General features: G+C 38.6%; 1 protein-coding gene across 1 annotated transcript in view; it reads right to left on the bottom strand.

Annotated features, from left to right (window-relative positions):
• Positions 1 to 16,345, bottom strand: part of EMB (embigin) — a 46,677-nt gene that overhangs the window by 15,755 nt on the left and 14,577 nt on the right. Inside the window, exons 4-6 of the mRNA XM_052658960.1 lie at positions 5,964 to 6,044; positions 5,666 to 5,852; positions 5,340 to 5,428 (exon numbers count right to left, since the gene is read on the bottom strand). Of these exons, the coding sequence (XP_052514920.1) occupies positions 5,340 to 5,428; positions 5,666 to 5,852; positions 5,964 to 6,044 (357 nt within the window). The remainder of the gene's footprint in view (positions 1 to 5,339; positions 5,429 to 5,665; positions 5,853 to 5,963; positions 6,045 to 16,345) is intronic.

The raw sequence follows: 16,345 nt of genomic DNA, 5'->3' as shown, positions 1-16,345 counted from the left end.
TGGGAGAAGAGAGGTTTCTTGATACTATCAAAATGTCACTGTGTCTTCTAAGTTCTTTGTCCTATTACTTATTCTTTACCAACAAAATTTCTGCATCTTGGTACTAAGAGATTTTAACACTGATTGTTATTATAGAAACTTTCAGTATCCACTTTAGAATATTTCACCTTCTACTGAAAAACATGGTAGACCATCACTGACATATTAGCATTTGCAAGGTAATCACTGACATATTAGCAGTTGGTGAAAGGTAATCACTGACATATTAGCAGTTGCAAGCTTCAGGTGTGACCTTTGCTTTCTCCCTGTACTGTCACCAACAGACAAACACACAAAGTCAGCAGGTTTTTTTCACAACATACTCATCAGGGATGTTCAGGTTTTTTATAACCTTGTAGTATAGTCAAAGATGGAGACGATCTATACAGTTAGTAAAAGCAAGACTTGAAGCTGACTGTGGCTCAGATCATGAGCTCCTTATTGAAAAATTCAGGCTTAAATTGAAGAAAGTAGGGGAAAACACTAGGCCATTCAGGTTTGAGCTAAATCAAATCCCTTTGATGCTGGGAGGGATTGGGGGCAGGAGAAGAAGGGGATGACAGAGGATGAGATGGCTGGATGGCATCACTGACTCGATAGACACAAGTCTGAGTGAACTCCGGGAGTTGGTGATGGACAGGGAGGCCTGGCATGCTGTGATTCATGGGGTCGCAAAGAGTCGGACACGACTGAGCAACTGAACTGAACTGAACTGATGACTATACAGTGGAGGTGACAAATAGGTTCAAGGGATTAGATCTGGTAGACAGAGAGCCTGAAGAACTATGGATGGAGGTTTTAACACTGTACAGGAGGCAGTGACCAAAACCATCCCAAAGAAAAAGAAATGCAAAAAGACAAAATGGCTGTCTGAGGAGGCTTGACAAATAACTGAGGAAAGAAGAGAAGTGAAAGGCAAAGGAATAAGGTCAAAGATATATCCATCTGAATGCAGAGCTCCAAAGAACAGCAAGGAAAATTAAGAAGGGCTTCTTAAATGAACATTGCAAAGAAACAGAGGAAAACAGTAGAATGGGAAAGATGGGAGATCTCTCTTCAAGAGCACAGAGATCTCAAGGGAATATTTCATCCAAGGATGGGCATGATAAAGGACAGAAACAGTAAGAACCTAACAAAGCAAAAAAGATTAAGAACAGGTGGCAAGAATACACAAAAGAACTATACAGATAAGGTCTTAATGACCCAGATAACCAGGAAGGTATAGTCACTCACCTAGAGCCTGACATCCTGGGGTCTGAAGTCAAGTGGGACTTAGCAGAAATTACTAATTTTAATTGGAAAATACCTTGATGCTTAGAAAGACTGAAGGCAAAAGGAGATGGAAGCAGCGAAGGTGAGATGGTGAGATGGCATCACCAACTCAATGTACATGAATTTGACCAAACTCCAGGAGACAGTGGAGGACAAAGGAGCCTGATGTCCTGTAGTCTGTGGGGTCACAAAGAGTTGGACACGATTTACTGACTGAAAAACAACAGTAATAAATCAACCAATTCCCATAAAAGGAGAAAAAGGGACTTTGCTGATAAACTGTTTGGAGGTCTCAGGCGCACGCACTCCAGTTGACTCATGTAGTCAATAGCAGAATTTGGGGAGGGGTGCTCAATTAGACGATAAAATAGGCTCAAATAGAGGATAAAATGGGCTTTTCATCTACACTCAACTGAAAAGATAACCTTTCTTAGGAAAAGTCATAAGCAATCCACATGGAAAAACAGAAATACAGGATATTTGTAAAAATATACACTAGTCTAGAAGTCTCACAAGATCTAAATAACTATAATATGAATTATTCTGCAAATGCTATTAAATTATGCTCAAATAATTCCTCCAAGTAATAGTCACCTTAAATAAACAGAATTATTTTATCAGCAAGAATCTGGAAGGGCCCAAATTATTAATTATATAAAATCTTTAAGATATAGGACACACTTAAAAGTTACACTGTTAAGTGGGCATTTAAAACTAATAAACTGAAAATAAATTGTTTCAAGAAAACTATCAAAAGCAAAAAAGTAGGTATTCAGTGGCTCTTTGTATTCCTCAAGCACTTGATTTCAAACCAAGACCTTGTGTAGGTGCTTCTAACAAAAGCAAGCATCAACCTAGTTACTCAAAATAGATATAAATTAAGAGGTCTTCTTTAAGACTGGGATTAACTTTATTAAAGTGTTAGTCACTCAGTCGTGTCTGACTCTTTGCTACCCCATGGACTGTAGCCTACCAGGCTCCTCTGTGTGTGGAATTCTCCACGCAAGAATACTGGAGTGGGTAGCCATTCTCTTCTCCAGGGGATCTTCCTAACCCTGGGATCAAACCAGGGTCTTCTGTATTGCAGGCATATTCTTTACTGTTTGAGCCACCAGGGAAGTCCCAAAAACATGGTACATTGAAAATGAAAATGCTTCTTTTCACATTAGAGGCCAGAATGATCAGTTCCAAGTAGTAATGTAATTTATTATGAGTACTAATAAGAAAAAATGAATTTAATATTTAAACTTTGACCAGGTATGACAATACATACTTCTAGAAAACAGTACTATTTAGAGGAAGAGAAAAAGCAATTTTTTAAGTTGAATCTCCTGGAGGCACTTTGAGCCTCAAGATTTGATAGGCATTTCCTCAAGACCTCTAGCCTTTCTTTATGCATTTAAAGGAGACACAATAAATTGTTTACTAGGGTTGTGTGTGTGTCCACATGTTAAGTCTCTGTTAGCTCATTAGAATGGTTGCAGGGGGCAGAGAAAAAGACTGGGGAAAGAAAGGAAAAGAGAAGGGAAGAAAAGAAATAAGGGAAGGAAATTTATACGACGTTTCTAACATTCACTAGGTTAAATTAGGCAAATGGAGGAAAGATGGTTAAAAGAGAACATCAATGATCAAAATAATCAAAAGATGATAACAGATTCTGCCTTTGCAAAGACCAAAGTGCATAAATACAGGATTTATTATATTTATTCAGTAGGAACATATACAAAACCACCTGAAGGAAATGAGTCTGCGTGCAGAGGGACTACAGGGAGGCATGAATGAGGGAATGATCTGAAATCATGGCAATGATGGAGCAGGCCATCCTGCTATTGATGGGACTCTGGGGACAGTATATTTTGTCAGAGCAGCTAGCCAGATTTCACAATCTTTAGGAAACGCAAAAAAACAATTTCTCGTGTGCCCTGAGAAATTAACATGAAACAAACCCCAAAACATGGCAACAGACTGCATTTCCCAATTACCATCAGGGACAGTGACATACACTAAGCTGTTAATATCATAAAATATGATTTTTTTTGTGAAGATAATTACCCAATTTGAACAACTAGTCTATATTATGAGATTAAGACCTTTAAAGTTTGGTTTAATGGTGGTAAGAGTAAAATACTTTGACTTTTTTTTTCCCATGGAGGAGAGCTGTGGATTACACTCTAGGGTTTGGCCTTATTTGATTAAAACAAAACCAGGCAACCTTTATGCATCCCCATATTACCTTTAAGTGCTGCACTCAAAATGCCAACAAATTTGGAAAACTCAGCAGTGGCCTCAGGACTGGAAAAGCTCAGTTTTCATTCCAATCCCAAAGAAAGGCAATGCCAAAGAATGCTCAAACTACCACACAATTGCACTCATCTCACATGCTAGTAAAGTAATGCTCAAAATTCTCCAAGCCAGGCTTCAGCAATATGTGAACCATGAACTTCCTGATGTTCAAGCTGGTTTTAGAAAAGGCAGAGGAACCAGAGATCAAATTGCCAACATCCGCTGGATCATGGAAAAAGCAAGACAGTTCCAGAAAAACATCTACTTCTGCTTTATTGACTATGCCAAAGCCTTTGACTCTGTGGATCACAATAAACTGTGGAAAATTCTGAAAGAGATGGGAATATCAGACCACCAGACCTACCTCTTGAGAAATCTGTATGCAGGTCGGGAAGCAACAGTTAGAGCTGGACATGGAACAACAGACTGGTTCCAAATAGGAAAAGGAGTACATCAAGGCTGTATATTGTCACCCTGCTTATTTAACTTCTATGCAGAGTATATCATGAGAAACGCTGGACTGGAAGAAACACAAGCTGGAATCAAGATTGCCAGGAGAAATATCAATCACCTCAGATAGGCAGATGACACCACCCTAATGGCAGAAAGTGAAGAGGAACTAAAAAGCCTCTTGATGAAAGTGAAAGAGGAGAGTGAAAAAAGTTGGCTTAAAGCTCAACATTCAGAAAACGAAGATCATGGCATCCGGTCCCATCACTTCATGGGAAATAGATGGGGAAACAATGGAAACAGTGTTAGACTTTATCTTTTTGGGCTCCAAAATCACCGCAGATGGTGACTGCAGCCATGAAATTAAAAGACGCTTACTCCTTGGAAGAAAAGTTATGACCAACCTAGATAGCATATTCAAAAGCAGAGACATTACTTTGCCTACTAAGGTCCGTCTAGTCAAGGCTATGATTTTTCCAGTAGTCATGTATGGATGTGAGAGTTGGACTGTGAAGAAGGCTGAGCGCCGAAGAATTGATGCTTTTGATCTGTGGTGTTGGAGAAGACTCTTGAGAGTCCCTTGGACTGCAAGGAGACCCAACCAGTCCATTCTGAAGGAGATCAGCCCTGGGATTTCTTTGGAAGGAATAATGCTAAAGCTGAAGCTCCAGTACTTTGGCCACCTCGTGTGAAGAGTTGACTCATTGGAAAAGACTCTGATGCTGGGAGGGATTGGGGGAAGGAGGAGAAGGGGACGACAGAGGATGAGATGGCTGGATGGCATCACTGACTTGATGGACGTGAGTCTGAGTGAACTCCAGAAGCTGGTGATGGACAGGGAGGCCTGGCATGCTGCGATTCATGGGGTCGCAAAGAGTCGGACACGACTGAGCGACTGAACTGAACTGAACTGAAAATCTCAAGTCCTAGAGCCACTGATACAGAACAACAAAAGCGTAATCTCACAGGTTAGGAGTGCAATAACTCAGACACCCAGAAGAATATTATGAAAGCTCTGAGTTTAGAGAGCTAACTAAGTAAATAAATTCAAAAGAGTGCTACAAGAAATGTAGAAATAACCTGGCAGCCTAGTCTTTCAAACTAAAACCTGTTATTTTCAACTGGGAAGGCACTGGGAAACTCCATTTTCAACATCACCACTTATAACCCCACGGAAAGTATATGATGACTTTCTTAGTATTGTAATAATCATTTTAAAATGTGAGGATTCAGAATTCTCCAAGTATAATGCTAGATTACTTAAAGTTATTACTCTATAAATGATTAGTACTGACCTTTCAAATTAAATGTGCCCCTTTGTTGCTTTTTCTCGCCAAAGAAACAAGAATAGCTTCCCATCTGTTTGCTGTTAATGACGGCGACCCTAAAGATAATTTATGTTATTAATACAGGCTTAGTTCTCAAAAATGCTTCTTAATGAAAACAAAAAGACTCAGCCATTAATCAAGATTTTAAAAAAGAAACAATTCTGTAAATGTGCAAATTAGAGTATTAGCATAACATTCACGTGACAGCAAAGGAAAGAATGCTCAGTCAGCAAAAGTATCTAGAATTTAACTGATTTCATCTAGCCACACGGGTTAAAATTTTATATACTCACCTATATTGGGTATACAGGATACTTCCCGTTGCATTGACGAGATAATTATCCTCAAGTAGTTTATCACCTTTTTTCCAAGTCACATTTACTGAATTCAGATTTCCAGATGGTGTGAATTGGCATGTGAGTTCTACATTAGAAGGTCTTTCTAAAGTGATATTTTTTTCTACTGGCATATTGGAGCGTTCTACTAGCCACAAAATAAAACAAACAAAAAAGGATGTAAAAGTTACAGTTAGGGAAAATTCAACATATAAAAAATTTTAATAATCAACAATAGTGCTACATCTACAGTTACCTAATGTAACATTCCTTTGAAGCATTATTCCTCTGTCAACACAGATTTGGTTCCCTTTATTATTTTCTTTCATAGGCATAGCTGAAAAAAAAAGGTTTGTTGCAACAGTAATAGAATCACAAAAGCCCAATTCTAAGATCTTAATCTACTCAAACTCTTGCTAGCTGACAAGGATATAGGGGGAACAGTTCTATTTAAAGAAGTGCCATATGCTCTTGATGGGGTAGAAACAGTACAACTGTAAAAGCAAAAACTAGTGGCAACAGAAAGGAGTGACTGTTTCAATTCCTTTTACTAATCATGTTACTGGTAGTTACTACAAGAATGTTTTGTGAATATACTTTGTATGATATACTAATTCTCTCACTCCCAGCTTTCTTAAATCCTTAAGAACTTGAAAGAATGGGATAAAGATGCAATTGTGAGACAGAAGAATTTAAATAAACATCCTGCAATTCTGAGTTTTCACTGCATTTGAAATACCAGTACAAAGCCATTAGGTGATATATCTATATATAAATAGGAAGATGTAAACATTTATATATATATATATAAATATATATATATAACTTTTATATATATATAAATATATAAGTGTGCCAACTTATTTTAAATTTTGAACAGTGGTAAATTTAAAAAAAATCAAGTAGGCACACTGCTCTTTCTATACTAATTGTACCACTGGTAACCAAATAATAAAGAAGGATAACTTTCTCTTTATAGAATTCCAATGAATAAATGCAGAAGTCATAGGAACAGGCATTTTGCATCAACTGCTACAATCATCTCAAAAACAGAACTGTGTGTCTGCTGAGGAAGAACATAGTACTACCTATGAATTAAGTTTGTCCAAAAAAAAAAAAAAAAAAAAAGTAAAGTGGAAGGGAGCCCTAAAACTAAGTCTCTCAACCCAATTGCTAGTTTTTGGGAAATACAGAGAATAGAAAAACATTTTAAAACATGCATTTTTTAAAAAAGTAAAATAAATTATAATATTTAGGGATGTACACCTAAGTGATAAAACAATTTTAAAAAGCAAGGAAAAGACTATACAAAAATCAGAACAGTGATGCTTACTTCTACTGGGAAGGAAAGGGCTGGGTTTGGGAGAGGACATTGCTTTATAGAAACACATTTTTCCATCTCATGTTCAATAGTATAGTATCATTAAAAGCATAATGCAGAGCCATAATGTAGAAAGAAAAAAACTGAATTTAAAACAGCAAAACATCACTCTTAATTACATTTAAAACTTTACAAAAATGCTTCCTTAAGCAAGGGCTAGGTGCAAAGTTTTTCAAACAGTGAAGTACAGCTAGTGTGAAGTGCTTTGCGAGCGAGCACATGCTTGAAATGACTACCCATGTAATTCTAAAACTGCTGAATTGAATTTTATGCCCAAAAAGCAAAACAAAACAAAACTCCTAGGTATAGAAAGATCTTAACAAAACTCAATTATACAGGAGAAAAAAATATGAGTCAGGTAAAACTGAAGGGATTTATACGTTTCAGCAGATGTACATGCACAAATTATACTAGGTACTAGTAACAGGAGAAAATGTTTCTAGATCTGATGTATTTGGTCCTGAGCTTCTGTTTTCTGTAAATTTTCCTCGCTCTAGGACAGCTATAAATCTTAGTCCTGTCTGTCAAAGAAATCTACTTCTTCCTAAGAGTCTCTGTCTTCACCCACACCCTCATTTCAATACAGAATATTCTATCTTACCACATTACAGAAAGTGCTTTGTCTTGGGTTAAAAATGGCCTATTTAATCTGATGAGTTCTTTTCCAAGCTCATGTTTTGTCTGATGTCTTTGAAATATCAGATGTTGCCAGAGACTACCTCTATGTGCTTAATCTCTCAGTCATATCCAGCTCTTTGTGACCCTATGGACTGTAGCCCACCAGGCTCCTCTGTCCATGGGGATTCTTCAAGCAAGAATACTGGAGTGGACTGCCATGCCCTCCTCCAGGGGATCTTCCCAACTCAGGGATCGAAACCAAGTCTCCCACATTGCAGGTGGATTCTTTACCATCTGAATCACCAGGGAAGCCCACTTCTCAAAATTCCCTCTGTGTGCTCAGTAGCTAAGTCATGTCCAACTCTTTGGGACCTCATGGTCTGTAGCCCACCAGGCTCCTCTGTCCATGGGATTCTCCAGGCAAGAATACTGGAATGAGTTGCTATTTCCTTCTCCATGGGATCTTTCTGACCCAGGGATTGAACCAGTGTCTCCTGTATTGGCAGGAGGATACTTTACCACTGAGCCACCTGGGAAACCTGAAATTCCCTTAACTTTGCTCCTGTTTCACAATCCTAACATTGTAAAAATGTGTACATTAATTCTTCCAACCACCCCTAAATATTGGTCTCTAGTCTTTTTACTTTTCAATTTGACCTTCCCATGTTGGACTCAACTATTATTTCTAACATCCCTTATTTGTAAAACTGTTGGCTCCATTCAAGACTTTCTTTCTGACCTCCAGGCCCACAGCTCCAGCTGTCTACTGAGCATCTAAATCTAGATATCCCGAATGTTCTTCAAACTCAAAAGGGCCAAGGGAGATGCATTAGCCTTCTCTTCTCCTGACCTCTAAGAAAATCACATCCAGCAGAATTCAGTTGATTTTTATCTCTGAAATGTCAGATTTGCCCAGTTGTCTCTAACCCCCCTTACTTAGGGGCTTTGATGAGATTGAGAACACGCTACCCCCAAAATATGGCACCTTGGTATACTAACTATCTTAAGCTGAAGGAGTTTGTGAAAACAGCAGAAGCAGGAAGGTCACTGGCATTCCCCTTGCCCACCTCTCTTCAAACAGCTCATAAAACCCCGATGCAGAGGTGCCCTCTCTGTACCTGGGGGAAAGGAGCATCTTTATCTCCAAAGACAAAGGGACACATAGAAGAATTCTAGCAACAGGATTTTCTAAATTTCTCCCAGTTTATTACATGTATCTCATACTCTCTATCATATTCTCCTATAACTATTCACTTTTCATCAAGCCTAGCATAAAAATTTGCAGATTTAACTGTTTCCTTGGTTCTTCATTTCCTTATGAAGGATGTGTGTCACATAAAACTTACATTAAATCAATTTCATGCTTTTCTACTATTCATCTATTTTTTCAGTTTAATTTTCAGACCTAGTCAGGGACCCCCTAAGAGGGTCCAGGAAAACCTTCTCCTCCCCTACACTTTCATTATCTTTCACCAGGACCAGAAAAATGACCTCCTAACTTCTCTTGACTAGAGTTCCTCTTCTTCTACTTCTTCTCTATAACAACAAAGTTGTCCTTCTAAAGCAAAACTTGGATTATTTATCTGCTCTGATTAGATACCTTTCATCTGCCAAAAAAAAAGTGGGGGGTATTCTTTTTCTTTTAATCATAGAAGGGACACTTACCATGAGACCTACCATCTCATCTGTAGGCACACTGTTGTATAGTAGAACTGACTCATCTTGCATAACTGAAACTCAGTACATTTGACTAATACCTCCCCATTTCCCCCTCCCACTAGCCCCTGGCAACTACCACTATATTCTTTGCTTCCATGAAAGTGTCAGTCACTCACTTGTGTCTGACTCTTTGTGATCCCATGGATTGAAGCCCACCATGTTCCTATGTCCATGGAATTCTCCAGGCAAGAATCTAGAGGTGGGTAGCCATTCTCTTCTCCAGGGGATCTTCTCAACTTAGGGCTCAAACCTGGGCCTCCTGCATTACAGGTGGATTCTTTACCATCTGAGCCACCAGGGAAGCCCTTGCTTCTTTGAATTTGACTATTTTGGATACCTCATATCACAAGAGCCAAGATATAGAAACACTCTATCCATCCACCAATGATGAACAGACAAAAACAATGGGGTATATACAAACAGTGAAACATCACTCAGCCTTAAAAGAGAAGGTAGTTCATTCAGCAATATACAACAACATTGATGAACTCCAGGGATACCATGCCCACCATGTGAAATAAGGCAGCCAGAGGACAAACACCGCACAATCCCACACATATGGGAAGGTCTGCACCTCTGCAGTCTCAGCTCATAGCAGTCACCCTCTGCTGGTACTGTATGGCTCCTCAGAAGACCAAGCTGGTTTGCTCTATTCCCCTCCATTTTTGAAAGGAAAGCTTAGTTTGTAAAGAAATTCTCAGGAAGTCAAAATGTCTAGGACATGTGGCAGAGAGATGCACCATCACTCAAATCTCCAAAACACCCTTTCATATCTGACAAAACTCTGCTTTAGGGATAGTCTTTGTAGACATCTGTGAATCGCTTTCCCATGTCTGAGTTGAGTTTATTCCTGGTGAATGCTGAATGTTGCTCAGCCCAAGTGTTAACTCCTGCAGGTTCCCCTGTTCAGAGTGAGGAGAGCCGGGCCTCGCTGCAGGGCAAAAGATGCTCAAGGTCAGAGAACCCAGAAAAGGCTATTTGACTCTTGCATTATATCTGTGGCCCCTCAATAAGGGTGATGACAAACTTCCCTGGGGAGAATTGGCAGGGAGATGTAGTGCCATTATCACTCCTGGCAGGAAGCAGTGTAGAGATTTATGTTCCAGAAGGCAGTTCCAGGGCACCATGCTCTTCTTGGTGATGTGGTTAACTGGAGCCTCCCAACATAGCAGGAAGTTAGAATATGAATCATTCCCCCATTTCACAAGAGAGCGGCCTGATGTCAGGGGCTCTTGTAAGGAGTTACTTACAGGGCAAAACAAAGTATATTGGACACTTCAATTTCCTCATTTATAAAATGGGACAATATATATTTTATGAGACAGGAGAAAGGATTAAATGAGCTATCATGAGAAAAGTAGTAGTCGTATAACATAGTAATTGCTGAATAATTACCCACTTCTTTCCTCTCACCATTTATCCCACTGGGGGATATAGCAAAGTTATCATGTATGTTGCTAAAAGTTATATATTAATTATATCATTTAATCTTCACAGCAGTTCTACAGTGTTAGGTACCATTATTCTCTCACTATTTCATGGATGAGGAAGCTAAAGCAAGCAGAGTTTGACTATCTTGCCCAAAATAGCATAAATATAATATAAATATATTAAGCATAAATATAATAATAGCAGAGAATGTCAAACTTAGGTGTGGCTGAGTCCAGATTCTCATAACCAATAAATAGTATATCCCAGCTCTCAGAGATGTGAAATGCTCATAACAATGGAAATAACTTCATCACTTTCAAACTACTGAACCAAGATTTTAAATGAAAGAAAACATTAATAGAAGATGAAACAAATCTATAACATAGCAATATATTTCTTCTGCTTGCTCCTCAGAAGAAAAGCTATGACAAACCTAGACAGTGTATTAAAAAGCAGAGACATCACTTTGCCAACAAAGGTCCATATAGTCAAAACTATGGTTTTTTCCAGTAGTCATGTACAGATATGAGAACTGGACCATAAAGAAGGCTGAGCACTGAAGAACTGATGCTTTTGAATTGTGCTGGAGAAGGCTCTTGAGAGTCCCTTGGACAGTAAGGATCAAACCAGTCAATCCTAAAAGAAATCAACCTTCAATATTCATTGAAAGGACTGATGCTGAAGCTGAAGCTCCAATACTTTGACCACCTGATGGGAAGAGCCAAGGCATTGGGAAAGACACTGCTGATGGGAAAGACTTAGGGCAGGAGGAGAAGAGGGAAACAGAGGACAAGATGGTTGGATGGCATCATTGACTCAATGGACAAGAGTTTGAGCAAACTCCAGGAGATAGTGAAGGACAGGGAAGCCTGGCATGCTGCAGTCCATGGGGTAGCAAAGAGTTGGACACAACTGAGAAACAACAACAAAGCAATACAGCAGTGTGTTACTAAATGAATGCTGTGATTAACATTTTTAATTAAAAATTCTTTTCTTCTCCAGTTTGAGACATAATTGCCATATAACACTATAATAACTTTAGAGCATAATGTTCTGATTTATGTACATTATGAAATGATTACCATAGAAGTTTAAGGCATATACATCACCTCATACAGGTAGAAAATAAATTAAAAAGAAAATATATTTTACCTTGATCAACATATTTTCAACATTTATACTTTCAACTAAATGCCTCCATTAAAACTGCAGCGTAGTCTTTCTTCTTGCCAACTCACTCTCCAAGCCCTAACTGTTATCTCACTGCTTTTTATATATGCTAGTGTTTCTACAGCCTGATTTCCTTCCCATGAGGAAACACAAGCACTGAAAACATGTAGAAAGTTTTATCTCTAACATGAAAATATTTTTGGTTAGCAAAAAACTAGTCTGTCTATTTAACTCAATGGACAATGTTTCAACTTCCCCAAAACTCCACAAGTGCAATGCATTTCTGCTCTTTTACTGTTTTATAAAAGAATCCATGACATCTACATTTCTCAGACCATACTCATTTGCTCAGTTTCTGAATTATATTTTTAAAAGAATGTTCTTTAATTCATAGAGTAATTTACCTCTGTCCCAATACAGTCTTAAAATTTTAAACGTATATGAACCTTTCTCAACCGTTTCCAAAGAAGGCATACGGATGGTCAACATGCACATGAAGAGATGCTCAGCATCACTAATCATAAAGGGAGATGCACATCAACAGCACAGTGAGATATCACACCTATCAAAACGGCTATTACCCAAAAAACAACAAACAGCAAGTACTGATAAGAATGTGGCGAAAAGGGAACCCTTGTGCACTATTGGCAGAAATGTGAATTGGTGCACCCATCATGGAAAACACTATGGAGGTTTCTCAAAAAATTAAATATAGAAACACCATACAATCCAGAAACTCCATTCCTGGGTATTGATTTTTTTAAAAAAGAAGCATTAATTCTAAAAGATATATGCAATTCTGGTTTCCTAAGAGACACATGTACCCCAATGTTCATCGCAGCACTGTTTATAATAGCCAGGACATGGAAACAACCTAGATGTCCATCAGCAGATGGATAAGAAAGGTGTGGTACATATACACAATGGAGTATTACTCAGCCATTAAAAAGAATACATTTGAATCAGTTCTGATGAGATGGATAAAACTGGAGCCGATTATACAGAGTGAAGTAAGCCAGCAAGAAAAACACCAATACAGTATACTAACACATATATATGGAATTTAGAAAGATGGCAATGACGACCCTGTATGCAAGTCAGCAAAAAAGACACAGATGTGTATAACGGACTTTTGGACTCAGAGGGAGAGGGAGAGGGTGGGATGCTTTGGGAGAATGGCACTGAAACATGTATACTATCATGTAAGAATCGAATTGCCAGTCTATGCCTGATGCAGGATACAGCATGCTTGGGGCTGGTGCACGGGGATGATCCAGAGAGATGTTATGGGGAGGGAGGTGGGAGCGGGGTTCATGTTTGGGAACACATGTACACCCGTGGTGGATTCATGTCAATGTATGGCAAAACCAATTAAAAAAATAAATAAATTGAAATGATGGGAAGATAAATAAATAAATAAAAGATATATGCACCCCTATAGCCACTGCAGCATTATTTACAATAGTCAAGATATGAAAGCAACCTAAGTGCTCAATAAGAGATGACTGATAAAGAAGATGTAATGTACACACACACACACACACACACACACACACACACACACAGGAGTATTGCTCAGCCATAAAGAAATGAAATCTTGCCATTTTGCAACAACATGAATGACTTAGAGGGTATTATGCAAACCAAAGTAAGTTAGAACAAGATTGTTCCATTTGCAACATGAATGACCTAAAGGGTATTATGCAAAACCAAAATATGTCAGAGAAAGAAAATTACTAAATGATTTCACTTCTATATGGGATATAAAAAGCAGAACAACTGAACAAACACAACCAACCAGAAACATAGTCACAGAGACAGAGAACAAACATATGGTTGCCAGAGGGGAGGTGGGTAGAGGGTTGAGAGAAATAGGCGAGAGATTAGAAGGTATAAACTTTGTTACAAAATACAGAAGTCACAGATGAGAAATATACAGTGTAGGGAATATAGCCAATAATAATGTAAGATCTTTTTACGGTTACAGATGGTGTAGACTTAACGAGACTTGTAGTGTTGATCATTTTGAAATATAGAGAAATATACAATCACTGTAATATGCACTGGGAACCAAAAGAGTGTTGTAGTGTTATACTTTAAAAACAAAGAAACTCATAGAAAAAGGTATCAGACCTGTGATTACCAGAAGCAGGGGTCTGGGAAAGGGAAACAGGATGGTGGCCAAGAGGTACAAACTTCCAGTTATAAGATAGATAAGTTCAGTTCAGTTCAGTCGCTCAGTCGTGTCCAACTCTTTGTGACCCCATGAATCGCAGCACGCCAGGCCTCCCTGTCCATCACCAACTCCCGGAGTTCACTCAGACTCACATCCATCGAGTCGGTGATGCCATCCAGCCATCTCATCCTCGGTCGTCCCCTTCTCCTCCTGCCCCTAATCCCTCCCAGCATCAGAGTCTTTTCCAATGAGTCAACTCTTCGCATGAGGTGGCCAAAGTACTGGAGTTTCAGCTTTAGCATCATTCCTTCCAAAGAAATCCCAGGGCTGATCTCCTTTAGAATGGACTGGTTGGATCTCCTTGCAGTCTTCAGAGTCATATTCCTTGGGGATTCCCAGTCTCTTTGCTGTATCCCCAAGTTGGGAAGTCTGATGTGGACCCTAGAACCTTCATAACATTGTGAGAGATTCTTTGGCATTACTGTTCTCCAGTTTGTGATTCGCCTACCCAGCAGGTATGGGATTTGATTTTAATGTGATTGTGCCCCCTTACTGTCCTGCAGATCAAAAAGCAACAGGTAGATATGGAACAATGAACTGGGTTCAAAATTGGGAAAGGAGTATGTCAAGGCTATATATCATCACCCAGCTTATTTAACTTAAATGCAGGGTACATCATGAGAAATGCTGGGTTGGATGAATCACAAGCTGGAATCAAGATTTCCAAGAAAATTATCAACAACCTCACATAGGCAGATGATACCATTCAAATAGCAGGAAGTGAAGAAGAACTAAAGAGCCTCCTGATGAGGGTGAAAGAGGAGACTGAAAAGTCAGGTTTGAAGCTCAACATTCAAAAAACTAAGATCACAGAAACTGGTCCCATCACATCACAGCAAATAGATGAAGGAAAAGTGGAAATAGTGACAGATTTCATTTTGTTGGGCTCCAAAATCACTGCAAACAGTGACTGAAGCCATAAAATTAAAGACACTTGTCCTTAGAAAAAAAGCTATGGCAAACATAGACAGCATATTAAAAACCAGAGACATTACTTTGCCAACAAAGTCCATATAGTCAAAACTATGACTTCTCCAATTCATGTACAGATGTGAGAGTTGGACCATAAAAAACACTGAGCACCGAACAATTGATGCTTTTGAATTGTGGTGCTGGAGAAGACTCTTGAAAGTCCTTGGGACAGCAAGGAGATCAAACCATTCAATCCTAAACAAAATCAACCCTGAATATTCATTGGAAGGACTGATGCTAGAGCTGAAGCTCCAATACTCTGGCCATTTGATGCGAAGAGCAGACTCATTGGAAAAGACTCTCACGCAAGGAAAGATTGAGGGCAAGAGAAGAAGGGGATGACAGAAGATGAGATGGTTGGATGGCATCACCGACTCAATGGACATGAGTTTGGGCAAACTCTGGGAGATAGTGAACAACAAGGAAGCCTAGTGTGCTGCAGTCCACAGGGTGGCAAAGAGTTGGACACAACTTAGCGACTCAACAACAACAAAAAGGGATGTTATCTTGTACAACAAGATAAATATGATTAACACCTGCTATATGTTATATATGAAAGTTGTTAAGAGAGTAAAGCCTAACAGTTCTCATCATAATGAAACTTTTAATTTTTTTGCTCATACCACATGGCTTGCAGGATCTCAGTTCTCTAACCTGCAACTGAATCTGGGTCACAGAAGTGAAAGCCTGAAATTCTAACCACTAGGCTACTAGGGAACTCTCTTTTTTTATCTATATAGGATGGTGGATATTCAACAAACTTATATGGTAATAATTTCATGATGTATATAAGTCATATTATGATGTACACCTTAAACTTAAACAGTGCTATATGTCAATGATATCTCAATAAAATTGGAAGGGGAAAAAAAATATGTGGACCTTTAAGCCATTTGTAACCTTCAGAGAAATGACAACAGTTAGACCTTAATGGGTTCATTTAGGAATCATATAATGTGAAATAAAAATCTACTTTGTTCTTGCATTAAAAAAAAGAAACAAATGGAAAAAGCAAATTAAAATTTTGCACATAGGACAGTGTTTCCAAACATGCTTTAAAAATAGAAACTCTTATTAAAAAGAGGTAAGTACATTAAGAACATTATGCTAA

The sequence above is a fragment of the Budorcas taxicolor genome, chromosome 20 (assembly GCF_023091745.1).
Source record: "Budorcas taxicolor isolate Tak-1 chromosome 20, Takin1.1, whole genome shotgun sequence".
NCBI lineage: Eukaryota > Metazoa > Chordata > Mammalia > Artiodactyla > Bovidae > Budorcas > Budorcas taxicolor.
The sequence above is the reverse complement of the archived record's forward strand: the minus strand, read 5'-3'. Positions and strand labels throughout refer to the sequence as shown.